General features: G+C 34.9%; 1 protein-coding gene across 6 annotated transcripts in view; it reads right to left on the minus strand.

The window, feature by feature from the left end:
• SIPA1L2 (signal induced proliferation associated 1 like 2) overlaps positions 1-25466 on the minus strand; it is a 139646-nt gene that overhangs the window by 6822 nt on the left and 107358 nt on the right. For 2 of the 6 annotated variants that reach the window (XM_040551423.1, XM_040551425.1), the window contains exons 16-21: positions 22376-22600; positions 19629-19782; positions 16628-16847; positions 9211-9342; positions 2235-2288; positions 1156-1279 (exon numbers count right to left, since the gene is read on the minus strand). In XM_040551423.1, coding sequence (XP_040407357.1) covers positions 1156-1279; positions 2235-2288; positions 9211-9342; positions 16628-16847; positions 19629-19782; positions 22376-22600 — 909 coding nt within the window. The remainder of the gene's footprint in view (positions 1-1155; positions 1280-2234; positions 2289-9210; positions 9343-16627; positions 16848-19628; positions 19783-22375; positions 22601-25466) is intronic. The other 4 variants (XM_040551426.1, XM_040551427.1, XM_040551428.1 and 1 more) reach the window with 2 other exon arrangements.

A 25466-nucleotide genomic window follows, 5' to 3' on the forward strand; every position in this document is an offset into this window, starting at 1 on the left:
AAAGTAAAGTGAAAGTGTGATCAGTCTGCCATCAAATAACAATGAAACATGCATACAGACAATTTGACATCATGCTTTTCGAAATAAAATAGAGACATTTACATAGTTTCCAGAGAAAGTTTCCTGTTATGGTCATATAAATAGCAAAAATACTTATGGAAAGACTAAGTTGCTGCTCACACAAGCAAAGTAGTGTGCATTACACACAGATTGCTTTGGTAGATTGAGACTCAAAGACGAACTGGACTCTTTGTCTAGTAGCTTCACAATCTAAATTAGGACTGTAAAATTGTTAGGATTTTAGTTATTTATGGCACCTATTATGCAAGACAGTGTCACTGAGTGGATTTTTGAAGTTAAAAAGCTTGTCAATTTCCTATAGGCAATATCTGTCAGCTGAATAGAAGTAGAAAAGCTTTCTTAACTTCCATAAACCAGTAGTTGGACCAAGACAGTTCCATCCAATGTCTTATTTTCTTCCTTGGGTCTTGTAAGTACAACATGCTAATTTCTGAACAGTTTCAACCAAATTCTAAACTTCTTATATCCAAAGATCATGTGATAAACTATATCACTACATTCTGAAAAGGCAGTGTTCATCCCTAACATATCAATATCAAATATAACATTAGAATCATTTCAGCATTCTAGAACACTGACCTGAACAAGAATCTCTCCTATTCATTCCCCTTATACAGAGGACAGAAAAATGGGAAGTTTTTTTTAAATGAAGTAGTACATTTAATTTTAAAACCTGCACATTTTCAGAGCAGTGGTACTCTGCTTTCTATACTCTTCTGACTTTTCTTTACATTAACGTGTCGACTCTCTCCTCTCTTTTCTCCACTTTTTGGCTGCCCAAATTATCCATTTTGTCCACTTATGTCTTTCCATTTCCTTCTACATGCCCTCCCTTTGACAGCATTTAAGCTAGGGAAAAGGACACGCATCGCTTTCTTTCTGTTGTTCTGGGGAGTGTGTGTTATATTCCAACAATAATGGGAACCTCTGTCCTACATATATTTTTCCTGTATCACCTCTATCACAAGAAGGAAGAGGGAGAAAGAACTCTCACCACTACGTAACATGCAACATTAGGAGAAAATCAGTGGTTTTTGTTGTTGTGTTAAGAAACATGCTTTAATTTTGACATACCCAGTAGCCTCGAGGAAATCTTTTCCATCTGTGGGACTCTCATCCAAAGGTAATTCTTGTGTTCCTTCCAAGCCCTGAGCTTGCTGCATATCATCCAACGTACAAAAAGATGCTACTCTCTGATCTGTAAAAAAATAAAAAAGTAACATAAGGATATGTTTAAAGCTATATATATACATATATATATATAAAATAAAAGGCTGTATTACAGCCAGTATCCTGGTTCAGTTCGACAACGGGATGTAGGTTTCTACATCACAGCTTCAAAGATAATCAGCAGATGTAAAGTATATTCCAAGTAGTTGGCTTCCCCACGTCTGCATCCAAAGGCAACCTCAAAGCAATTTTTTTTGTGTCTCATATTTGTTTGGACCAGTTAAGGCTGATATGAATAGTAAATTGGTCTTGATGAAATCCACAGAAAACAGCTTGAGAACTCAGGGCCACAACCAATGACAATAATTCAATGAAAAGATTTGCATTTTCCATGGACTTAAAGCCCTCAGATTCCTCAGAAATCTGCACTGTTCACTTTATACCATTTTGTACTGTTTACTATAGTCTCAAGCATTTGCAGAACCTATTGGCCATCTGCATACTTAAAAAGCAACAAATTCATATTAGTTTTTAATCAATTGAGGTTTTTGTTATATATATTACCAAGGCACACTATTACCTGCATTGGATTCCACTAGAGAGTAATCTAACAAGCATATAAATAATTACCTATGGATATACAGTGTGGTTGCCAAAATACATCAGTCACCACGTAATAGAATTATGCCATGCAGATCATCATTGCACAGAATGGGAGTAAATGATGCATTCATTAGGATTTAATTTGTCTTCTATAAAAACATCCATATTCCGTGGAGATCAATTTAACTTATTTCTGTCAAACAAAATCCATGTCTGTAGGTTTGTATAAATTCAGGTGACAACATGCCTGCCTTGCCGCTTTGTCCCCTTGCTCTACCACCCCACAGACCCAAAGCTTGCATTGTCATGCAAACGTGCAAACATAGGAAATATTAAAGAAAGTTTACAAAAGGTAAAAGTCATCAATCCCAGATCATCACCTAGAAACGGCGTGTGATGACAGAACGGCCCAAGTTCTTCATCTGAGTCAAAACCTGGAATAAGATTTAGAATGTTCCTATAAACAAGACAGTCCATCTCCACTAAAGTAGCTGTGGCCCTTATGTAAAGTTCACATGATGAATACTCCCAGGGCAACTCATGCTGGCTCTCACCACCAGCCTTGCAAAAACATTTTTACACAACACCAACATTACAATAAAGCATGAGATGGCACACCCAGTGTCTCTAATAATAATACCCAGTACTGTTACACACAATTTGGCACAACACACGAAGAGACAATCCTCCAAACCCTAAGCACCTAAACAGCAAATACAGGCCACACCATTTTAACTAGGCAGAAAAATTTGTTTTAATACTTTACCAAATGAAAATAGGAGGCCATCAGAAAACTGTTCAAAGGCATTTCTAAATGAACATTTTTTAAAGGAATAGCAAAGAGTAACAGTTCATTTTATTATATAAGGAAGAAAAATTGGATGCCATCGTTTACCCAATTTTAAAGACCACAGACCATTTCCTCCGATTTTATCCTTATTTCTGACTAGGCTTTGGAAAATATGCACACAATTTTTTCATGTGTTGACAATAAAGTAAGAATATAATTTTAAACATGATCAATTTGAAACATATTAAGTGGGATAGATTTAATTAGCATAGATAAACTAGGTTCCAAACTTGAACACAATATGTACGCTAGAAACAAGGCTTTGAAAACTATCAGCCTGACAAGGGTATGGGTCATAAGTTTGAAGTACATATCAAATAATCAATTTCACTTCTATGGTATTCACATTTTCATCACCTTTTGACAGAAGAAAAAGTCAGCAACAAATGTTATGTTGCTATTTTTTCTATGGGCACAAATAACGTGATGTGTGACATTGCATCTCACATGCAATTCTACTGTAACATAAAAACATGAATTTTACTTCCACTGCGGAGTAAGCCTAATTAAAGAGAATGGCCACTTGTCTGGCATATTTTGTCAGCTGAGAATATGTTTTGTCATTTTATTCAGGAAAATATCTTTCTCCTGATGGATAAAAGCAGGTGTAAAAATAGATGCATGCAGCTGTTAATGAAACCACACAAGGAAAGTTTAAAACCCATTATTTTAAAATATTTTTATATTACTTCAATACACAACAAAAATACAAAAACATGGGTGCTTGCAATGAAGCATAATGTGTAGATTGACTTTTTCTTCCTTGTATATTCCATAAAGAATTTCAACTGTAGGTCATTAAAAATAGTAACTCTTAGAATAGGAAATTAATTATTAAAACTTTTCTATTCACATAACAGATTTTTCAGAAATTCTTATCTTTATAAAACTTGAGACCATATTACATTCCTCAGGTGAGGAACAAGTCACTACATGGCCATTAAAAAATAGAAGTCTCCAAACACACAGCATACTACGTAAATTCCTGTGTTGCTCTTCAAAGAACAGCTACTTAATTTTCAAAAGCCTGGTTAGCGTCAAAATCATTCTCTGAACAAGTCTGTGACAAAAACTTTTGTAACAACTCGTACATCAACAAGATCCTTGAGTAGCAAAATATTTTTCCTTTGAATACTTTTCAAGTACTTTAAAAGATATTTTTATTTTTAATAACTATATCATCTCACTGATCTCCACACAAGTATTCATGCTTCGCAATAGTTTCAGCAGTTCACTATTTAAATCAGAAATGCTTTTAAAGCTGAACTGTGGTCAAAACTGAACTTGTGCTTCAAAGAGCAAAATCTCCCAACTGATTCTGTTTTCATATGTTCTAAACAGAATTGGCTTGACTCTATCCACAAAAATGAAATCAAAGCTACTTTTTGCTGACAGTTAATTTTTGATAGAATAACCAAGTGTATTTCCGACTATGATACTGTAGGTATAAGTTCTGCTTCTTCCAAATTATGAGGACACCTCCTATTCAAGTGGTATGTGCATGCTAAAATCTCAGAGCTCTAATTTTATCTGGGACATTCTTACCAAACCATACAAAGGACCCATGCGTAGAAAACTGTTTGAGAAAACGGTTCTCAAATAGTCTCAAAATGAGGCTGAGAGAGTTGAAGCTGTTCAGCCTGGAGAAGAGAAGGCTTTGGTGGAGACCTTGTACCAGCCTTCCAGTAACTAAAGGGGGTCTACAGGAAAGATGGGGAAATAATCTATCAGGGAGCATAGTGATAGGACAAAGGGTAATATCTTTAAACTAAAAGAGGGAAGATTTAGTTTAGGTGTTAGCATGAAAGTCTTCGTTCAGAGGCTGGTGAGGCCCTGGCACAGGCTGCCCAGAGAAGCTGTGGATGTCCCATCCCTGGAGGTGTTCAAGGCCAGGCTGGATGGGGCTTTGGACAACCTGGTCTGGTGGGAGGTGTCCCTGCCCATGGCAGGGGGTTGGAACTGGGTAATCCTTAAGGTCCCTTCCAACCCAAACCATTCTGTGCTTCTATCATTCCACAAAATGTACTGGTGTTTGTACAAAAGCTTAAGCAACTGTTGATTTAGCAAGATGAGGCAACAGCTGCATCTGACTTTCAGGTAATAGAATTGTACAGCTGTAGCCACTCAGAATTTCAGTCTAGATTTTCATAGTTTCAGCCCACTAACAAAGGCCAGGAAAGAACTCCAGACATTTTCATGTACTGCAAAGCACAAAAGGCTGAAATAAGTATAGTGCATGAAGCATCCCTTTCACTATTAAAGCTAAGGTTATCCACATGCATTGACATATGCATGGAAGCAAAACAGAGCTACACAGGCATGCATTAAAAATTACCAAATGCTAAATGAGTATTTTATTTATCTAACAATTTAAAATATAATTATTATTAAAATAATTCTCTCTTGTTGAATGCTTCACTTCTTTCTCGTTATGTTCTGTGTAGCATTACTCGCATTAAGCTATAAAGATTTTTAAATGGAAATATTAAAATAATATTAATTATAGTAGCACAGATGTTTCTGCAAAGATAAACTGGCATTAAGAAACACTACACTCTGATTGGCATGGCTAGTAGATGCTCATAAAAATAACCTGGAAAATAATCATAAAGTGAAACCACCTATTTCAATGAACTAAATTAGAGATATCAGAGAGATTTTCTTAGGTTGTTAATTCCTGTAATATGATTTACAAAACACTATTCTTTGTAAAGCAGAATACAACCAGCTTAAAGTAACAAAAATAGTAAAAAGTTCTATTCATCATAATAATTTTTATGTTCGGGTCAACCCTTTTCTATAACGACAGTAACAGAAGTAGACATCTAGGAAGACTTCACTTTTTGTTCCACAAGTTCTTTAAAAGATCCAAAATTAGCCATCAGCAACACATTGAAAACCTGTCCTTCTTTTCTAACTTGTGGATCTACCTGAAGGATAATACAAAAACAGAATTAGAAAACAAAACCAACAACATATTCTCTCCGTTTTCTTTACTCTTTTCTGAGATTTTCCTTTTTCTTTTTCATCTTTCAAATTTATTCTGTAAATCCCCATATCTTTATCTTTACTCAGTTCAAAAAGTTGCTTTATTTCTGTTTCTTACTCATATTCTCACTTCAATTGCCCTCCCTAAACCCTCCTTTTTCTCTTCTGATGCACAGTCACATGAAGTTCTATTTTTTTTGTTTGCTTGAGGGATAGATACAAAGATATTACCACAATGAACTTCCAGCATGTCAACTGCTCCCCTGTCTCTCTGCAGCTACTACCAAAATAAAATACAGGAATGGAAGTAGCCTATCCATGTATGAAAGAAATTGAAGGATACCCCTTGCAACTGACCGCAGGAATTCTGAAAATCATCTCTGGATAAATATCAGGATCAAATCTATGCCCTGCAATGGAAGACAGTGCAAATACTTACAATAACGTTGCACTGAACTCTAGCTTATAGATATTGACCCTCAGCAGAAATAGCTCAAGCAAAACCTCTTACAGATGCAGCTTCTGGAGCTTGGGGAGTTAACCCCTGCACAACCCTTCATTGCACTTCAGAGACCTGTCCACGTAACAGTGGATTTTCAAGAAGAGTTTGAAGTAAGTATTCTGCTTCCCACAGAAGTTCTTGCCAAGCAAAGCATTAAAAATGAAATCCTCACAAAGTTAAAAAAAAAAAAAAAAGGCATTATCATCACACTTTCAATTAGATCAGTTATGACTGCCTCATATTCTGTCCCTCAAACACTTACTCCACCCTTGCAGACCAGTTTAGAAACTGCTGTTCTACATAAGATCAAGGTGTCAGTAGGATAAAGGCTAATATTAATTATAATATTAATTAATGAACAAGCTCCTCAACTGTTCAGGTGTGGGGGGAAGAGAGTTAGGCTAAAATGAGAACCCTGTTCTCATTACATCCATGAATAAATTCTGAGCACAGATGATGGTAGCAAAAACGTTGCTACTGTAGTTTATTCTTCATTCAACTAACTCCAACAAACAGCTCAAAAGGCTATATATAATATTAACCACAATACAACAGCATTTTAAGACAGACAAATGAAGGACTGCAAGACCCATGTGGATTTTGAACTGATCAAAATGTCGAAGTTATCAATATACAGTGTACAGAAATCAAAGGGAAAAAACTCTGACCTTGGAATCAGTTTGGTAATACTAATGAAATAATATTAAGAAAAGACCTTGTACAAAGAAAAAACTAAAATGAAGTCTATGTTCTAGAAAAGAATATGACTTAAATATCAGCTTGATAAAGCCAAACTAGAGATTAGTTTTAACATTAAAAACAAATGCTACCCATTTTCGATCCTTTTTATTGTATTTTTTTTTGAGACCGTCCTATATAAAATGTGATCCCATTTATCAAAATAATTTTATAATAATCAGTTTATGATTTTTAGAATCATCTACTCTCTATTTTTCACATTGACAGAATGCAGAACAGTAGTTCCAAGCTATTTTTAAATACTAAGTTGAGGCAACTCCTCATTTATCACCATTAAAATACATAAGGAAAAAGGATCTGCCAATTCATATCCAACCCACTCCCTCCCAGTGAATTTTTTATGATATCCCTATCAGTTATTCTTTTTTAAATGACTTTCAAACTACAAGACATCAGATAGAGAAAGTTGAGCAAGGGCTTAAAAATTCCACTCCTAGTCAAAAGTTTCAAGTTGCAGTACTATGAATCTAGTCAAAACATTTTACAAATCATCTAGCATACATGCGGGCGTCTCTACTGCAGAGTTCTAAACAGAAAAGAATTATGTTCCTTCATACAAAACTATTATTTACTGCTCAGATTCTTCTAAGAATTTAAAGAAAAAAGCAATAAAAAGTTTCCATCTTGCAACTCATACCATCATTTCTTCAGCTTTATCTACATACAATTGTATATATAAAATATGTATATAAAAAAAGACGTTTGCAACTAAAACCCAACAATATCCCCACCTCCCTATAACAAAGCACTGTGGATAGCTATGTTGTTTTACTTTTCTCTCTTAAATGAACACTCACATAACTCTTACCTAAATGACAATATTTTCATCAGAATATTAAATGGTAAAAGCAATGAAAATCTATTAAAGTTTTCAAATAAATCTAAAAATAGAGGAGCATAACTGGTACAGAACGACCTTTTAGATAGCTGAACTCAATTTCTGTTAGCATTTAAAAATATTCTTCATGTACAAAGTTATAAAATTTGTCATTTACTTATCCAAATCTATTTTCAGTTGTTAAGATACCAATAACAAGTGCCAGGATGTTTTCTGAGCAATCAAACATACAAATGCATGGTACCAGTTGTTAGACTTTCAGCCTTACAGTACAGCTTCCTGCCAGCTACAACAGACATATGTAAGTAGTACTGAACAGTAATGAATACAGATAAAATTAATCACATTAAGAAACAATACAGTACTTTTGATTGCTAATCATCACTGTTGGTCTGTTTTTGTTGTTTGTTTTGTTTTTTAAAGTTTTAATAATGACATTTACATTAGCATAGTAAATACTTCTCAAGAGTTTTTGATCAAATTGAAATTTAATCACTTCAGACTCAGGGAAGGAATCAGTACCAGAAATATTATTACCACGGTTACTTTTTAGATGAAAAAACAGAACACCTCATCACTAACTTAATAACCTGTTCTCCTCATAAAGTTGAGACCTGTACCTTATATTATATATGATTGCAGTAATTTCATCCTTATTCAGATACCTCTGACTTCTCATATATTCACTAGTGAGAGTAATAGCAGATAACAAATGTTGCAGACTTTAGGACAGACCCATGACCTAACCAAAACACTCCTCAGAAATGAAAAAACACAAACACACAACTTCATGGATAGATAGTTTCAAACAAGCAACCACTTATCTGTGTTTATACATTACATGTAGGTCTAGCTGCTGGAGAGGTGAATGAGGTTTTTTCTTGGTTAAACTAGTCTTATAATTGAATAGTGCAAACCTGGTTTATATCCTGCACCTCAAATTCTGCTACTGGAAGGTACAGCATACATTTTTGCTGTTTTACAAGGGCTTATTATGAAAACTGAGAAGGACAGCAACATCATTTGTACTACACATACAAAGTTTATAGAGACAACACAATAAACCCAGATAAGCTGTTACTCCCAGTCTCTTTATAAGTATATAATTTATGTGCTTTGAATCTCACATTCAAAGCATCTGATTTTTTTCAATTGACTACAGAGAGCACTTTGGTCCCTAAGTCACTGAATTGTATCTAAGATAGATACTGAGAATATCCAAATATCCCCAATTTTTTCAGTGACAATCTACAGCACTGAGAAGTAATACACCCAAAAGAACGAAATGGCTTTGGAGGCAAACACTGGATTTTTGTAATTCAAGGTGTGGCTATACAATATATGTTTCTTTCTTAAAAAAATAATAAAAAAGAAAATTTGCGTAGTGAACAGTGATCTTTATTCAGTTTTTCCTGTTACCTTCAAACGCTCGTGCAGCATCTACCAGGTGAGACCAGTCTAGCCCTGTGGCAGTGTCTGGCAGGGGCATCAGGCCAGGATCATTGAATTTGGCTTTATCAGATAAGGACCCATCTGAGAACCAGAATTCATCTAAACAATAAACACAATAATTAGTCTTCCTATAACAATGATGTACAGTTAATTTTGAAGCTATTATAATGAACTGCAAAAAGAATGTATAAGCAATGAGTGCTCATGTTCACTTCTCTTTTTATCTTTTCCTGTTCAATATTCAGTATGGGTGAAACTACTGTTAAATGCAAGCAGAATAAGATGGGGTGGGTTTCTACAGGTTTTTGTGACACTTTGCACATGACGAGTTCTTTGCATTTTGATGTGAATGCTGTGTGAGTAGGCAGCATCCAGTCTTAAAGAATACCATACTAAACCTGAACACTGAGCAGAAAAGTTGCTAGATGCAGTTATATTTTAAAGAAGGCTGTGAACCAACATGAGATATTTATATGCAGAGTTGTATTGTGAAACTTAAATATTACATCTCCAGAAGTAATTTCAAAAATATTATCTGCTTTTCTTTAAATGCATTTGTAAGTTCTAGCCTATATCCAAAACTCACTTTCACATTGAAAATACTACCCTATTAACTTAATATTTTGTGTATCTTAGAATGCAAGACTTGCATGCTGATCTCTAAGCTTCAGAGCATGCTGTAACACATTGTATACTGTAGGTAGTGTATACATTTTAATTAATACACAATCTATAAAGTTAGTTCAAACACAGCTTTCAGTTATGCAGTCTTTTTAGAAAGATACCATTAGCATACATCATAGCAGAGACGATAATTTTCAAAATCTTTAGTTTAACAGTTCCATATCTTTCAACAGCAATCTTCACTTTGATCAATGTAAACATTAAAATAAGTATTGCTGAATAAGCATACGGATGTTCTTAAAATTGCATAAAACCCAAATAGATTATTTTAAACTACAGTTCATCTTAACCATAAAGCTAGTAATGCACATATTGTCCTTTTATTAAATACTGTAGTCAAAACCAAAGAATTTTTGCTTTTATGATGTGTCTACTTGTATTAAATAAAAAGGTCAAAACAGTATTTTTCTTGAATATTTTGGAAGTACAGGACTTGTTTCTTCCTTCCATTTCTTCACTACTGATTAAGACTATAATAATTACTAGCTATGTTTCTGCCAGTAATACCACACACAAAAATCAATGAAGGGAAAAATGCATGCACACAAACACTCAAGTGGAAGATACATTATAGTGTAAGTAGTGTAAGAGAGTGGCATTTTGTCATTGTCCTGATACCAATAATAAAAAACACCAACACTGAATGAAAGATTTTTGACCTAAAAATCCCAAAGCAGTAACCTATTATAGAATGTTCTATTGCACAGAGCAATGATTAGAGTTTATCATATTCTTTGCAAAAGAAGTGTGTGTGGAGAGTGGTTTGTTTTTAAATCAGGAACATAGCAGTGAAGATTTGCAATCCTCTATCAAAAAATTAGGAGTCCTGCAAATAAATAGCAATGTGTACGAGGTAGAAATCCTATTTACAGTGGAATTTATCTTGTTCTACAACTTATATGAAAGCATTGTTATATTACAATTGGAAACGATTTGACAAACCTCTGCAGAAATGTACTCAATACCCATTCTTAGTATGCCAAAGTGGATGTTATATGAAATGGAAAACGCAATGGATAAATGCACTACTCATACATCTGTACAAATATTTTATTTTCACTTTCTTATAAACACACATTCAAACTTATCTAAGGTTACCTTGGGGTGAAAGTACTTTGGAAACTCAACAGCAGAACAGTCTCTGAACTTTTGTGTATGACCTGGGAATTATAAGAACCCTACTTATGGTAGTACAAGTGTTTTATATATCCCTGTTCTGGAAAATTGGCAGAATGCTGTATTTGAAAGCTAGCAAGCCAGCTTTTGGTTCCAGACCAGCAGGCAGGCCCTAAGGGACAGCCCTTGCTTTTGTGTGATTGGCCTACAGAAGCTGACTGTGAAACCTGTCAGGAAGATGCCTGTCCCCAATACATTCTGCTGGCTTTCCAAATTAAAGAGTAGGAGTGATACATTCACCAGCAGTCATCCTTCATTATGCATTGTCTTTGTGAGAACCTCGGTTCACCTTAGGGTAGGTCCTATTCAGTCCTGCATAAGCCCTGACAGAGGAACTCAACTGCAGAAAGCCTGCTGGAGTAGGAGATCTGAATATTGATAGCTCTGGAAACTCAGGCACTCATGCTGATGGCTGAAATTGTAAGTGGAATAACTGAACAGGCATCAGTGTGCCACCACAGAATAATTAATTTCCAAGATATGAGTTATGGTTTCTTGGGCAATGGGGGGGGGGGGGGGGGGGGGGGGGGGGGGGGGGCGGGGCGGGGCGGGGAAGGGGAAAGAAAAGAGGGAAAGAGTGAAAAGCAGAAAAAGCTCAAATAATGTAGGCCTCTTTGTGCGTTTATATTTCAGGAACATTGTTTATATTTCAGGAACACACTCGCTGAGGTTAAATATTTCTATAGTACTGCATTTGCATTTTCTCCCTGCTCCTCTTTACCTTGTTGTTGCCTCCACTTTTTCTTTGTATGACTGCCACATCAGCAAACCTGCAGACTACCTGTTGTCTTCCTTTTGGACTTGTGCAAAGGTGACTAGTTACGCTTAACATGCATTCCTCTCCATATCCAGGAACGCATGCCTAATCTCATAGGTCACTATCTTCATTGCCCCCAAGTTTGGTTTTGAAGTAATACAGACTCATCCCTTTATTTCCCCTGACGAAACAACACGAGTGTTATCTTTCAGTTTTAAAGACTATTTTATTTCCTGTACTCCCTTTTGGCACAAAATCATTGATCTTGTGATTTTCTGGTCCTTTCATTTATGCCACTTTCTTCCTGTACTTAGGAATTTTCTTTATTTTTATTATTGCCACATAAAAGTATAAAGCATCTTTAAAAGTCTTTATTTTCACCAAAATTATATAGTAAACTCAGTTTCCAATAGAGATCTTAAATTGACCATCATCAGTCCCACATTCCTCTGTACTCAAAGCATAACTATTAATACAGAAAGACAACAATTATCCTGCTTCATTTGGAACTGCTATAAATATGTGGAGATCATAGACCATGGAAAAGTATCTGTTATGTACTCCTCACTGTCCTCATGAACTAGACATGTCATTTAATAAGCACATTATACGCTAAAGATGCTGCAACTGAAGGAACATATAAAATCATATTTGGACATCAATCCCAGTGTCTGCTTCCTATTCCTCCTTCCTGCAATCAGCAACTATATGCTCCTTCTAAACAACAGCATCTTCCTGCCAAACCTTTCCATTTTTCAGTACTACCTGCAATTGTGCAATGTCTCCCTACAAAGATGTCAGCCTGCTAACAGGCTTTCTCATGGAACTATGTTTATGCTACTGTTAGAATAGTGGACATATGCCCCCAATAATTAGTTTTCCTTTCCCTTTTGTTAAAAATACTGTGTTTTGGTACAGTGGACTATTCATTGTATGAGAGCCTGTAGCAGATAACATATATACTCCTTTGGTTGTATGAATTACTTAACATTCATTACTTGCTTAATGAAAAACTGATTTCCAAATTGTTCAAGTTGTATAACACCAATACACAGTGATGCTCTTCTGTTTTGATACTGTTGCTCAGGGATTACAGAGCCCCAGGAGCAGCAGTAAAGGACTCGGGACCACAGGTAGTTTTTTCATGAGCCCTGACGGTCAAAGGCAAGGGGATTGACAGGGCCAATCAAATCTGGCAAATCAACAGATAGTTGCAGTACTCGTGCCACTGCCAGGGGTTTGGCTACTTAGACCACAGGACTCACTTCCAGAAACCTAGTCTGCTAGGGGCTAATAGGGTCCACCTGTCAGAGAAGGGGAAGAACATTGGTCATAGGCTTGCCAGGCTCATGAAGAGGGCTTTAAACTAGAGTTGCCAGGAGAGGGGAACCTCAATCCATCCCCCTCCTCTCAGTTTGATGCTAATGTCAGTGATAGATGTCCAGAACCTGGAGAAGGGTCATGGGTCAGCAGGAAAGCACCTGAAGAGCAGTACAAAGGAATTCCATCCCACCTTCATCAAGGGCCCAGCTTAAACATCTCTATGGTAATGCATGTAAGCATGGGGAATAAACAAGAGGAATTAGAGATGTACACACACCTGCAGGGATATGACCTCAATGCCATTAAAGAGACATGGTGGGACGGCTCCCATGACAGGAGTGTTGGAATGGAAGGACCCTCATCATTGAAAGTATCCTGCACCTTGCTCCTTTCCTCACAGCACAGCAATGTCAAGCCAGTGTATTGCTTCAGGATTTTTTCTTCCCCTATTCTTTCATTATTTCATAATTGGAGAAGAACACGGTGCTCACAAGCTCAGTCAGACTGCCTCCATATGTCTTCCTGGGTTTCTCTGACATGTTTGTACACTAGTTCTGTATGAGTGGTTTTCATTCTTTCCCTGCTAATTCAGCTGCCATGAATTAGCAAGATGGGGATAGATTTGTACCTGCAACTGTGTATAGTATGCTAGAATCACTCAACATAAACAGCACCGTCTCAGGGAATCTCTAGTGTCCCTAAGGTTCTCAGCTACACAAGCTCTGCTTTCTTGTTTAAGTTAAAAAAAAAATATATATATATATATATATGTATCTATCTATACATTTATATATGAAATGAAAAAATCTTCGTACAGTTGTGTACTGTGTGCAATCCAAAGTACTCAATTGTCAGAGCTTACATTTCAGGCTTTACTGAAAGCAACTTTTTTCAGTTCACTTCCTTCAGTGATAAAATAAAAAAAAAATCCATAGCTTCATTTTCTCACCGCCTTCCCACAGTGAACATCACACAGTCTAAGTTCCTGTTTCCATATCTGCATGGTCATTTTGTCTGCTAATTCTGATTTCCTAATAATCTGAAACTCTTCAGGCTGCCTATTATGCTTTGTTTTTGATGTTGCTTTGCTTACCTATTGATCACTCTTCCTTGCTAGAGGGTCTCAAGACACTTGGTGCTGCCACAATATTTCATGTAATACATGCTGCGTAATACTATGCAAGAATATCTAAAAATGAATTCTGGCCAAAACCACACTATTTCTACTGATTTCTGTAAATACTAAATATTGGTAAAATTAAAATGTTTTAAGATTACAAATGTATGTATTTTACAAAAGATAGTAGCATCACGGCTAGGAATTCTGATATCTGAAACTACAACCTCAAACTAAAAGTATAAATGGAAAAAAAACCTCTCACATCACCACTGCAATAGAATTAAGGACCTACTATGCGCTCACTACAAAGTCCTTCCTAACAAGAGCCAAAATTAGTTTCTTATATAGAGATAATGACTAAACGTTACTTTGAAAATAATAGTGAGTAAGTCATGATTTGTTTGTCTTCAAGTGGCTATTACAAATGACCAATTATATCTTCCTTGAGACAGCCGTTATAAAAGATCCTCTATCACCGGCATTGAAAGGCACTTTTATAGTACAAAACCAGAAGAAGAAAATAGAAACTGTGTATGAAAATAGCACGAACTACCTTGGCTAACAACAATCAGCTTCATTTTGACTGACAGGATACTAGTTTCACGTTTTTTTCCTGCAATGCGTATAAATATCTTCCTGCTTCTAAGCAGCAAGAATGGAAAATAAGATGTTTGAGACAGAGCTAATACACAAACACTAAAATTTCACTGCTGGAGGAGCAGTATACAGCTCAAGTGTAAACCATTAATTGCTTTGTGTCAACCTTCTGAATAAAAGCATGCTGAAGGTTTGATTGCTTTGCAGATTAACCTTTATATCAAATAGCTCTAAAAACACAGGCCTAACATGGTGTAAGAAGAAAAAAAGGCCATCAGGAAGCCATGTGTATATAGATCCTTAACAGACTACAAAATCTACCAAATTAGTCTCAAATGAAAAAAATGGATCTTCAGTAAAATCTTTTCAAATTGAACTTATGCTAAAGAGTTTCATTCACCCTGACAGAAGAAAATTTTAAATTTTGGCAAAAGGTACATCAAGCATGCGATCCCAGCTGAAGCAGGAATTTAGCACTTGTTTATAATACCACTATAAAATGAACCAGTGCGCAGTACATGAACTTCAATATCAGACCCGAAGCCACTATAAGTAGGAATGAGTTTTTTTTCATAGAAAACTTACTTCTGAAAGTTAGCAATTGACTGCTAGTGCCTGAAAGACATGACGAATGACAGAGAGGTCTATTACTTAAGTCATCTGTCTGTATTCTCTCCGGATATGGGTCTGTAAGCATCCTTAATGTTTTCAAGAAATCCACCCACAGTTTCTTAGCTATGGACTTCAAAGTCCACAGTTGTTCTACTATTTTTGTAAACTGCAGTCAGCTGTGATACAATATTAAAGTTGCTAATTAAAAGTGTTTCTTTTTTCCTAGATTCTAGATTATGGGTCAAAGTAAAATAACTGAGAAGAGATTTAGCATTTAAAAAAAAACATAATTTACCCTTATTAAGTATATAAATATGGATATGTAGCCTACATGTATGTATCTGGGTGCATAGATTTTGGCTCTGGTACATAAGCACGCAAGAGTTTCACAATTTCCTTTTCAGTAATTTATTTTGTTTTAAATGAAAATCATGAAAATTACCAAGCTCTCCATAAAAGTACTACAACCTTTATAATCCATCACTCCATATTGGAAAATATGATAAAGATCTTGCTTCTGAAGAACATCACAAATGAAGATACACCTTTATTAAATAATTTTAACTTAGCACCCCAAACTAGTCTTTTTTTTGATTATTGAAAAGGCAGTGTCATTTGCAAAGGTTTTCCTAATATTAAAAAGTATCAGCAGATCCAGTTTTGAGATTGGAGATGACAACTATCACACATTTCTTTTTAAGATGTTACCAAAAGGATCATCTAAGCTCTCCTATTTAACTATAATGAAATATTCATGAATATATTCAGTAATATGAATGCGCACACACACACAAGGAAACAAAACAGGCCAGATTGGCTTAACTAGGTCACTACCGGAAAATAAAATTATAACCAGAAATCTTCAGACAACTGTTTGTTGTCTGTCACTGGTCTCATGAAAATTTCTTGGCATGTGAATCCTGTCTTCAAACATAAATCTGAACTGATCACCAAGACAAGCGTAAGTATGTACTGCTGACCAAATATGCTTTTATTAGAAGACTGATGTGACATTTCATAATTTTCCTTCACAAGTAAAATCTAACTTAATATTTGGTGACTTGTTTGACTTTATTACAAATATTCCAAACTCAACAATAACAGCAATCACTTACTTCTCAGATTTCCCATTCCAGGAGTCAGGCTCATTCTGGGAGGCAATGTACTGTGGTATGGTGGAGTAGTGCTGAATAAGATATCGTTTGGCAGGGCCTGGTCTAGCATTGAACTTCGAGAGCTAGCATATGAAGATCCTCTTCGATTGCTACATATACTCTCATCAGATAGGGTACGATAAAGCGTCCTCCGTGGAGAAAGGTTTCCATAACATGAAAACTAAACATCAAAATATGAAGATATAAGAACTAGTATTACTGGTTAAAATAACTTACACCACCACATTCCATTATCTGTTCTTTGGAGTGTTTTTTTGGGCAGACATTCTGGAATTCTTGAGCTAATACGGAAGGATCAGAGATTTCTTCCATCACATCAGCTCTACTGAGGCCTCAAAAGAGTTAGTGAATTGGGTTTTCATACTTTCTCTTGATATTTTGGAACATATCACCATGAATTAATCAGATATCGTGCAGCTTTATTAATTCTGAAATGTTAAATGAAACCTCCATAGCCTCATGACAGCAAATTTTTCCAGAAATACATATATAAGGTTACCAACTCTGGTAACGTTTATTCAAGACTATACATACAACTGTTTGATTTTAATTTGAAATGACTATGCTTTAATATTAAGCATTCTGAAATGATATATGGTGCAATATAATTTATTGGGAGATAAAAGTAATTTGAGACACTGCATCTCTCCAAATATCATAAAATAGTTTCAGAAAATACGATAATAGAGTTTAGTGAAAATTTTTATATGTATTTCAAAAAGCTATTTAAACCACAACCTGAACATCTACAGTAAAACAAGATGTTATTGTAGTGTAAAACTGGGCCATTCCACTTCATAAGTCATTCTTCAGTACTGCAAATCCAGTTATTTTTCACATCTACAAACTTCAGTTATTGCCTTAATTATTTTAACTGGATTGTCTTGCATATAACAATTTAATATCCTGTCCTATTTTCCCTCTAAATAATTATGAGTAGCTCACTCTCTACGCAGAATGTATGCTTAAGAGTTGTAGCTTTCTGAAACAGTGAATCACGTTTTTAATCATTTTTAACAGAGTTAAAAATATTTACATTATTATTTTTGACAAAACTTACTTTGTGAATATTTCTAAAAAGAATAGACAGAAATGTTCAATCATGCCACAAGAAACTTTGCCTTTGCAAAATAGTTAAATATACTTCATACACTTAGTTCAGAAGAGCATCTATCTTGAAGACAATATAGAAAATGCTCAGTTGTTAGAATGGTTAACTATGTCCCAAAGAAAACTGAGGCAGATATTCAGATTCTAATCTAGGAAAGCATCAAAATACTTCCGGAGAAAAAAAAGACATTAGTTCTAGAGATTTGGCTGAAACAGATGTTGGAACGAACATAAGACCAAGGTTGTATTTTAACACTTGCAAAATAACTACATTAATAGGCAAAAGCAGCAGTCCTAAATGACTGGATAGAGGACATACACAACATCCTTAAGTGAATGGATATGCAAATGCCAAAACCCTCTGAGTCTGATTAGGGACCACGTTGGGCAAAGGGTTGAAAACCTCCACACTCTGAATCCAATTCTCTTTCCTGCACTTGAAATTCCCAGCAAGCATTCTGCCATGATTCTTGACTGTTACTCAAGTCTCCCAACCTCATATTGCATCTTTCATCTAAAAAAATTGGTCAGTAGCTATCCAAACATATTAAACATTAATTGTTGAAGCTTTACAAAGTTTCCTTTCAGGACATGACAAAAAATTGAACATTACCCATTCTATAGGTTTCATTATTCTCTGACCTATGAAGAAGGATCTATGAAAAATGTGATTTGATTCTGTAGAATACTCAAAGTTCCTTTCTGGTTTGCTGTCAAAGTCAACTAGCCAAGCTATAGTAAAGTAACTGCCCTCTACAGAGGGCACAATCAAAGACTGGATACTGATAATTCCTATGGCTGGGGATCCCCTGCAAATCAGAGCCTGTGGTGTTTCTTCCTTCGATATCCTGGGAAGAGAAGGGTACAGCAGTAATTTATCTTAGGATGGTTATAACTCCTCACTCTTTGGTGTTTCATACTTAAGTACCCAGAAACATTGGCCGTTCTTGAAATCATCACAGAAAGCCAATTATTGTATCAAGAGTAACTCATAAAGACCTCTAGGATGTTATTCATAAGAATTCAAAGACATACAACACACATACTTCACATACTGTAGTTTAAAGGTGCATATGATCTAAATTTTAAACTCAACTCTGCACTTAGAGTATTCCCATGTGTTACTTCTGTTCAGACATGATGATTATGTTATTTAGCACATTGTATAAACACAGTGGGTTAAGACAGCAGTGAATTAATATTTAAGTGAGACAATTATCTCAAGTAACTCAATTGCTTACTGCTTTCTTACGCATTAAGCACCGAATTCAGAATCATGCATACTTTGAAAAGTAGTAAATATTAAGTCTTCTATCCACTTTTTGTGAAGTTTTTAACATTACTGATCGTTTTCATACTATATAGACCTATGCTCTCCACTAGCACTGACAATTATGTCTTTTGAGCAGTTCCCACTGGTGTCTATGTGGAATTGTAATTCAGAATTGTTAGTAGTGAGTAGCATAGAACAGAGGAAAGGGGGCTACTTTTATTCCTATGCCTAAATATCATTTGAGGTGTATAAATGTAACCATTCAATCTTGAAAATGCTACTTAGCCTTTGAAATTATAATTAAGTTGCTCAACCTTTATAGCTAAGCAGAGTCATACTTAGACAAATACTGTATTTCATACATAATCAAAGTAGGTATAATTTCCATGTTGTGGAAAATGATGTTTTGGGACTTATGGTCAGTATTCGTAGCATCCCCGTGGAATATACTTAGTTTGCACAAAGTGATATTGCCTTCTCTATAGCAATTTTGGGAATACCAGAAAATAAATTTCTAACATAATTATGCCTGGGATACATGCAAACAAAGTAGCTAACCTTTCTCCTCCCTTCCTCTGCAGAGAGGCTTTCTGGCAGCATCAACTTCAGAAAATCTTCTTTGGATAACACTTGTTGGCTTTCGACAATGGCATTCCTCACGGAAGTTTGAAGTGGACTCGATGCAGACACAGCATCAATATCATCATACACTCTGTTGAAACAATTGGTGTTTTTAGCAAAATAAGCAATAGCGCTCATGGATTTGAAAGACTACATTTATTTTCAGTCACAAAGTAAAACTTGTTAAAATTACCTCATGACAGAGCATGCTTTTATTTAGAACATGTTCTAGTCATTTCATACAAAACTGTTTGTGGGTTCAAGATGAAATTCTTAAACCACTGAAAGACCAATATTAAGGAATTCTTCAGAACAACAAAAAAAAATGCATGTTTCTCCCAGCCTTCCTCTCTCCCTTTTTGCACACCACATTTCTCTATTGCTAAGGCTGTATTTGTAGCAGCATTTCCAATAGTTCCTCACAAATCAAAATACATAAATATATTTTTTACTTCCTTAGCAAGTAAGAAAATCAATATTTTTTAGTGTGACATTGTATCCAGCTTTACAATCTGACAAAATTACTATGGTCATCAATGGCAATGTTTGAAGAAGATTTGTAATCTATTGTGCCATGTGCCAAGTGTGTTTTATTATCAGCAATTTCATAAAGCTGTTTGGACAAATAAAACAGCTGTCTTCTTTAATTATCAGTATATAAAAATGTATTTACAGTCAACAAAGGACTGTCAAACTGAATTATCATCTTTCACATTCCCTCCAGTGAGAAAGGAGAGAATTTTAACAGGTTTACTCTGGAAATAGAATCTAAGGAACCAGAGATTCCCAATCACACAGAACATGCATTTGAAGCCATTACTCACTGTCAAGTGCAGCATAATCAGTGACTCTGTCCTCAGCAGAGAGGAAACAAGCTTTGCTATGGTAAAGTGTAATTCTCGGTGAATTATATCCTATAGTGGCACAACATTCAGCAATTGACCTGATTTTCATCATCATTGCTAATTAGAGATGTTATTTTATTTCAACATAATTATCCTCAGAGGGATATTTCCTCTCTGTGATGTATAGAAAGCTTTCCTAGAAAGAGGTAAAGCAACGTTCTAAACCATAGAAAAATCCGAAAGTATTTTCTGGTATATGAAGTGCTGCCATATTCAATTAATATTTCTTAAACTGAACTAGCTCTTGAAGATGCTTTTCAAAATTACTGTGGTTTCAGTCTAAATGCCATGCTTCATTATGCAGTTTTGTTCTAAGGGTTCTATCTGAAATAAAGAGAAATTTTTTCAGGGGTTCATCAACTTCAAAATGCAAAAACTTACAGGAATCAGTGAAGCTACCATTTTCCAAATGCGAGTACCACTATGACTAAACAATTTAATAGATGAAAACATGAAAAAAAAATCACCAATACAATACTATGAAAAAATACAAATAACCAGGACAGCTTTTTTATTCGTTTTACTTTTGAGAATAAGGAATTTAAGAGCTTGACTTCAAGTTTATATTTCCTAGTACAAATATTTCAATTTATATTTTTAAATATGAATTTTACCATAACTATGCACATAAATGGAATACAAGGTATTAGATGCAAATAGCATATTCCCATTAAACAGAGTAATCTTATATTAAACATTTGAAAATCAGGTACTGCATGTCACTGTGTCAATTTGTCAAGAGATATAGGCCTGACTGATTTATTGAGATGTAGCACTAAATAGCTTATGCACAAAAAGAAAGCAATGAGGTTATCAAAGAAGATGATTTTGAAGATTAAGGAATTTAAAAGTTTGTTTCAAACAGCAGATTCAAACATTATTTATTACTGCTGAAGTACTGGGAAAGTTTCATCTCTGTCTTTGAGGTACTGCATCTTTTCCTTTGATCGAAACATTTTTATTCTGTCTATGACTAACACATTCCTAATGGGTTATTCCTCTGTTAAGCTGTACATACAGCTGCTTATTAGAACTGATCTGAGTACCTTTGATTAAATGTCACTTCCTATAAAAAAAATGTAGTGTGAGCCTGCACATTTTGCAGAATCTCTTGAAGAGAATCAGATATATCCACACTTAAACTTTGTCTTGTGGGGTCCCAACCACCAGTTGCTATCTATTCATTAAAATCAGTCAGAAAAAGATACACATGAACCACTAAAATACCTCCAACAGGCACTATTTTTTTTAATTGTCTACATAGATTACTGCTAAGTTTATAGGCATGTCTGCCATTTCTAATGTATTAGCTGATGTATTAGGCAACAAGATAGGAAGGTTTAATACAGAAACATCAGGAAGTAAGCTTTTTTGAATTAACTGCAATGTTCTGAAGATTTCCAGAACAAGTCTTTAGACACAATAAAATTGTGGCTTTACAACTGTTTCCCAGAGATTTGAAAAGGAAATTCAAAATGTTTGGCATAACCTTATGGTTTTCCCTCCACACACTTTCAGAAATTTCTTTCAGCATGCTTTATTAGAGAAATGGAAAAAAGGTGCAGCTAGATAGAAAAGATGAGAAACCAGAAAAAGGTGCATCCTGCATTTATTGTCCCTTTTTCCTTTTTTGGATGGGCATCTGATACATAAAGGTACAGAAATAAACCAAACATTTACAAGTCAAATGGCATCTGTATTTTTTCATCTTTCGATCCTATTTTAAAATATATTTTCTTTTCCCTCCTGCCCCAAACAAAGTTGAAACAGAATTCTTACTCGTGGCATTCAGAAATTTCAGATTCTTCAGGTGTAGGACTTCCTTCTGATTTTTTCCATCCAATGACGTATTTACTCACTGCTCCTTGTCTGTGGTATGGTTTTGAAACCGACCCAGAAATCTGTTGACTACTACTCTGTGACACTATATAGACTTTGGAGGTATCTAGGGAGCCACTCTTTTTAGAGCAATGTGTTGATGGGCTTCCTGAATGATGTGACCCACTGAAAAAGTAAAGAAAACACACAAGCAAAAATGAAATCCACTATGCAAAACAACAAATCAGAAACTCTTCACCTTATACTCAGCTATCTTTTTTAATGTTAACTTTTTCTCAAGGTAAAATAGAGGCAGCATCATCAGTAATTTTCTACTTAGCAGCAGCATACACATTAAAATTCTTTGATAATAGAATAATAATGAGTTTTTAAAACAAGTAACATATAATTCAACATGCTGAAATGTCAACACAAACTGATGTGAATTAAAATTAAAGAACTAAATTTAATACACATATAGAATTTTTATGTGCAATTTTCAGTAAATATGTATACACACATTATTAATGTTATAATTCAATTTACATCAAGAACTACATAAGGAATTACTCCAAACATCCCTCTGATTATAAGACTTCTATAGCTTTCCACTTCAAGTTATTTTTTCCTGTTCATGACAGTTTAAATCTAGTCTTTCATTCAGTACTGTTGAGAATTTTATATTAACAGAAGTAAATTCTAGTTCAACAACAATACTTCTCTAGATGATTATAATAGTCTCTTTTATTACGAATAATAGCACTAGTAGGCACTACTGTAGCCTTTTACTGAAGACTCTCAAAATGATTTAAAATGAACTAAAACAAACCCTTCCTTGAAGAATAAAGTTCATCACGCAGTTGAAGTAACCAAAGCATTCATAAACCAAATAGCTTGCCTAAAACTAGAGATTGGAACCTGAAGCAGCTACAAATACCAAACACAGTTCTACCTTTTAATCCAATCCCAAGACCATTAGATTCATCCACAAAAGATCAGAAGGTGTTGCTCAAAGTGTAAGAGGCATGTCTACTTTACTGTCCAATCAGAGTCAAATACAAGCAATGCACATGCAAAGATGTCATTAGATCAAATTAAACTGCTTGACATGAAATAAAGTTCAATCATTAAGGCAGTGGATTACTATTTTTTTTTATGAAAGTTTATGTACATTTAATCTTAAAAACAAATAATTTTCTCTCCTTTCTTCCCCCTTTCCACCACAAAAGTAGAAACAAGATTATGAAGTTTTGGGGGGAAGACAATATCGCAAGTGATGTTAAAAACAATAAGGTTGCTCCAGCTTATCCTTGCAAATATGTGAAGAAGGGATATAAAGACATAGTGAAGAAAACAATTCAGTTATGAAAAACTGAAATCTAAAGGTGAAGCAAGCATTGAAGCACAATGTAAAAAAAAACATATCAGATTGACAGCAAGAACACTATTTTAGACTTCTATTTGCAACTAAACCCAAGAAAAACGGAGCATCCAACTTCATTTTGTAGATTTTAAATAACAGGACATTTTTATGAAGTAAAGAAATAAAATGCCTACAGAAATCTGCTTTTAGATCATGAGTTCGATGCAACGGTTGAAACAAGCAATGTACAGTCTCGGCATCCAAATGGTAATGATAGTCTATGTAAGAAACAAAGCAAAACTAAAGGCATTGGAGTTGTTTCAGCTACAGTAACCCGAAGGTATTTTATAATTCATATGCATACTGACAATAAAATAGGAGAGAGAAAGCCATTAACAACATGGCTGTGAGACATAATGTGCATAGCTCCAGTCAGTCCTGTAGTCTGAAATACTGTTTCACACAGCAGGCTTAATTCTCAGACTTTAGTATTAGTTTTTTCAGGGGCTTCTTTATCTGATCACATTAGAGAATCAGGCCAGTATTTCCAACTGCCATCTTTCCTGCATATTGCGCTTCACTTACTCAATAAGCAGAATAGAGTTTTAATATGGAAAATGTTGTATTTATAGAGCAATTACTTTCCTGTCTGTGGTCTTGTGTCTAAGTTTTACACTGTTTAGCTGTTGTAGAATACATTTATTGTTTAACGTTTATAAAGCAGTTGTGAATAAATTCCTCATTCAGGTTAGAGCTTCATCATTACAGATTATGAACCAGTATGAACTTAATTTCTAACCAGTTAGAAAATATACATGGGATTTGGCAGTAGATATCACAACACGTTAACTCAACCTTCTGTCTATTTGAACACTGTGTTGCAGCATCACAGCCATAAAATGAGATTTTTTTTTAAATAACGTAAGCCTGCAGGTGCTGGTATAGGTGTTATCAGCCTTTAAATCCAACTGTAAAATTATTTACCACTCTAGTATAATATGAAGGAAATGTAAGCAAAGTTTAAATAAAACAGTTGGGTCACGTAATGCAAGTCTGACATTTTCCTGTAGCAAAAGCATTTGGCACACAGATTAGAAGCTGATCATTTGAAAACACTGCTATTGCCAAAGTGGAATTGGTCACTCCTAATGCAAGTTATCTTCTCAACAATAATTACTACTTTGTAAATGCCTGGATAAACTCACTTAAAATCTATATGCTTTTTTTTCCTCCCCAGATCTATAATGTTTATTCTATATAAATGAACATGAGAATATTTAATAGCTGCGTGGCACTTTAAATATAGCTGCCACACAAGTGCTGAAAATGCATATTATAGCCATTAGGAATCTATTGCAGCCCATTATGATGAAGTCCCAGAAACACAGAGCTTATTTCTTCCTAATCTATAAAACTAAATCTCAATGCCTATAAAGCAGAGTAAATCTGGAGCTTCTACTTTATCACAGATGTAGTGAAAGAATGTGAAAGCATGTACCTACTTTTCACAACAGCCTATACTGCAAGTCAATACTATCTTCCATAACTTGTGAAAAAAATTCTAACTCATTGTAAGTATACAAAACTAATTCAATCACAGTAGCATATAAAGACACGACGAGATTCTTTTGTTATTTGCCTATACTAATTGACATTGAAAACAGAAAATTCAGAGGGAAAGAACAAGCA

The sequence above is a fragment of the Cygnus olor genome, chromosome 3 (genome assembly GCF_009769625.2).
Source record: "Cygnus olor isolate bCygOlo1 chromosome 3, bCygOlo1.pri.v2, whole genome shotgun sequence".
NCBI classification, from domain to species: Eukaryota; Metazoa; Chordata; class Aves; order Anseriformes; family Anatidae; genus Cygnus; species Cygnus olor.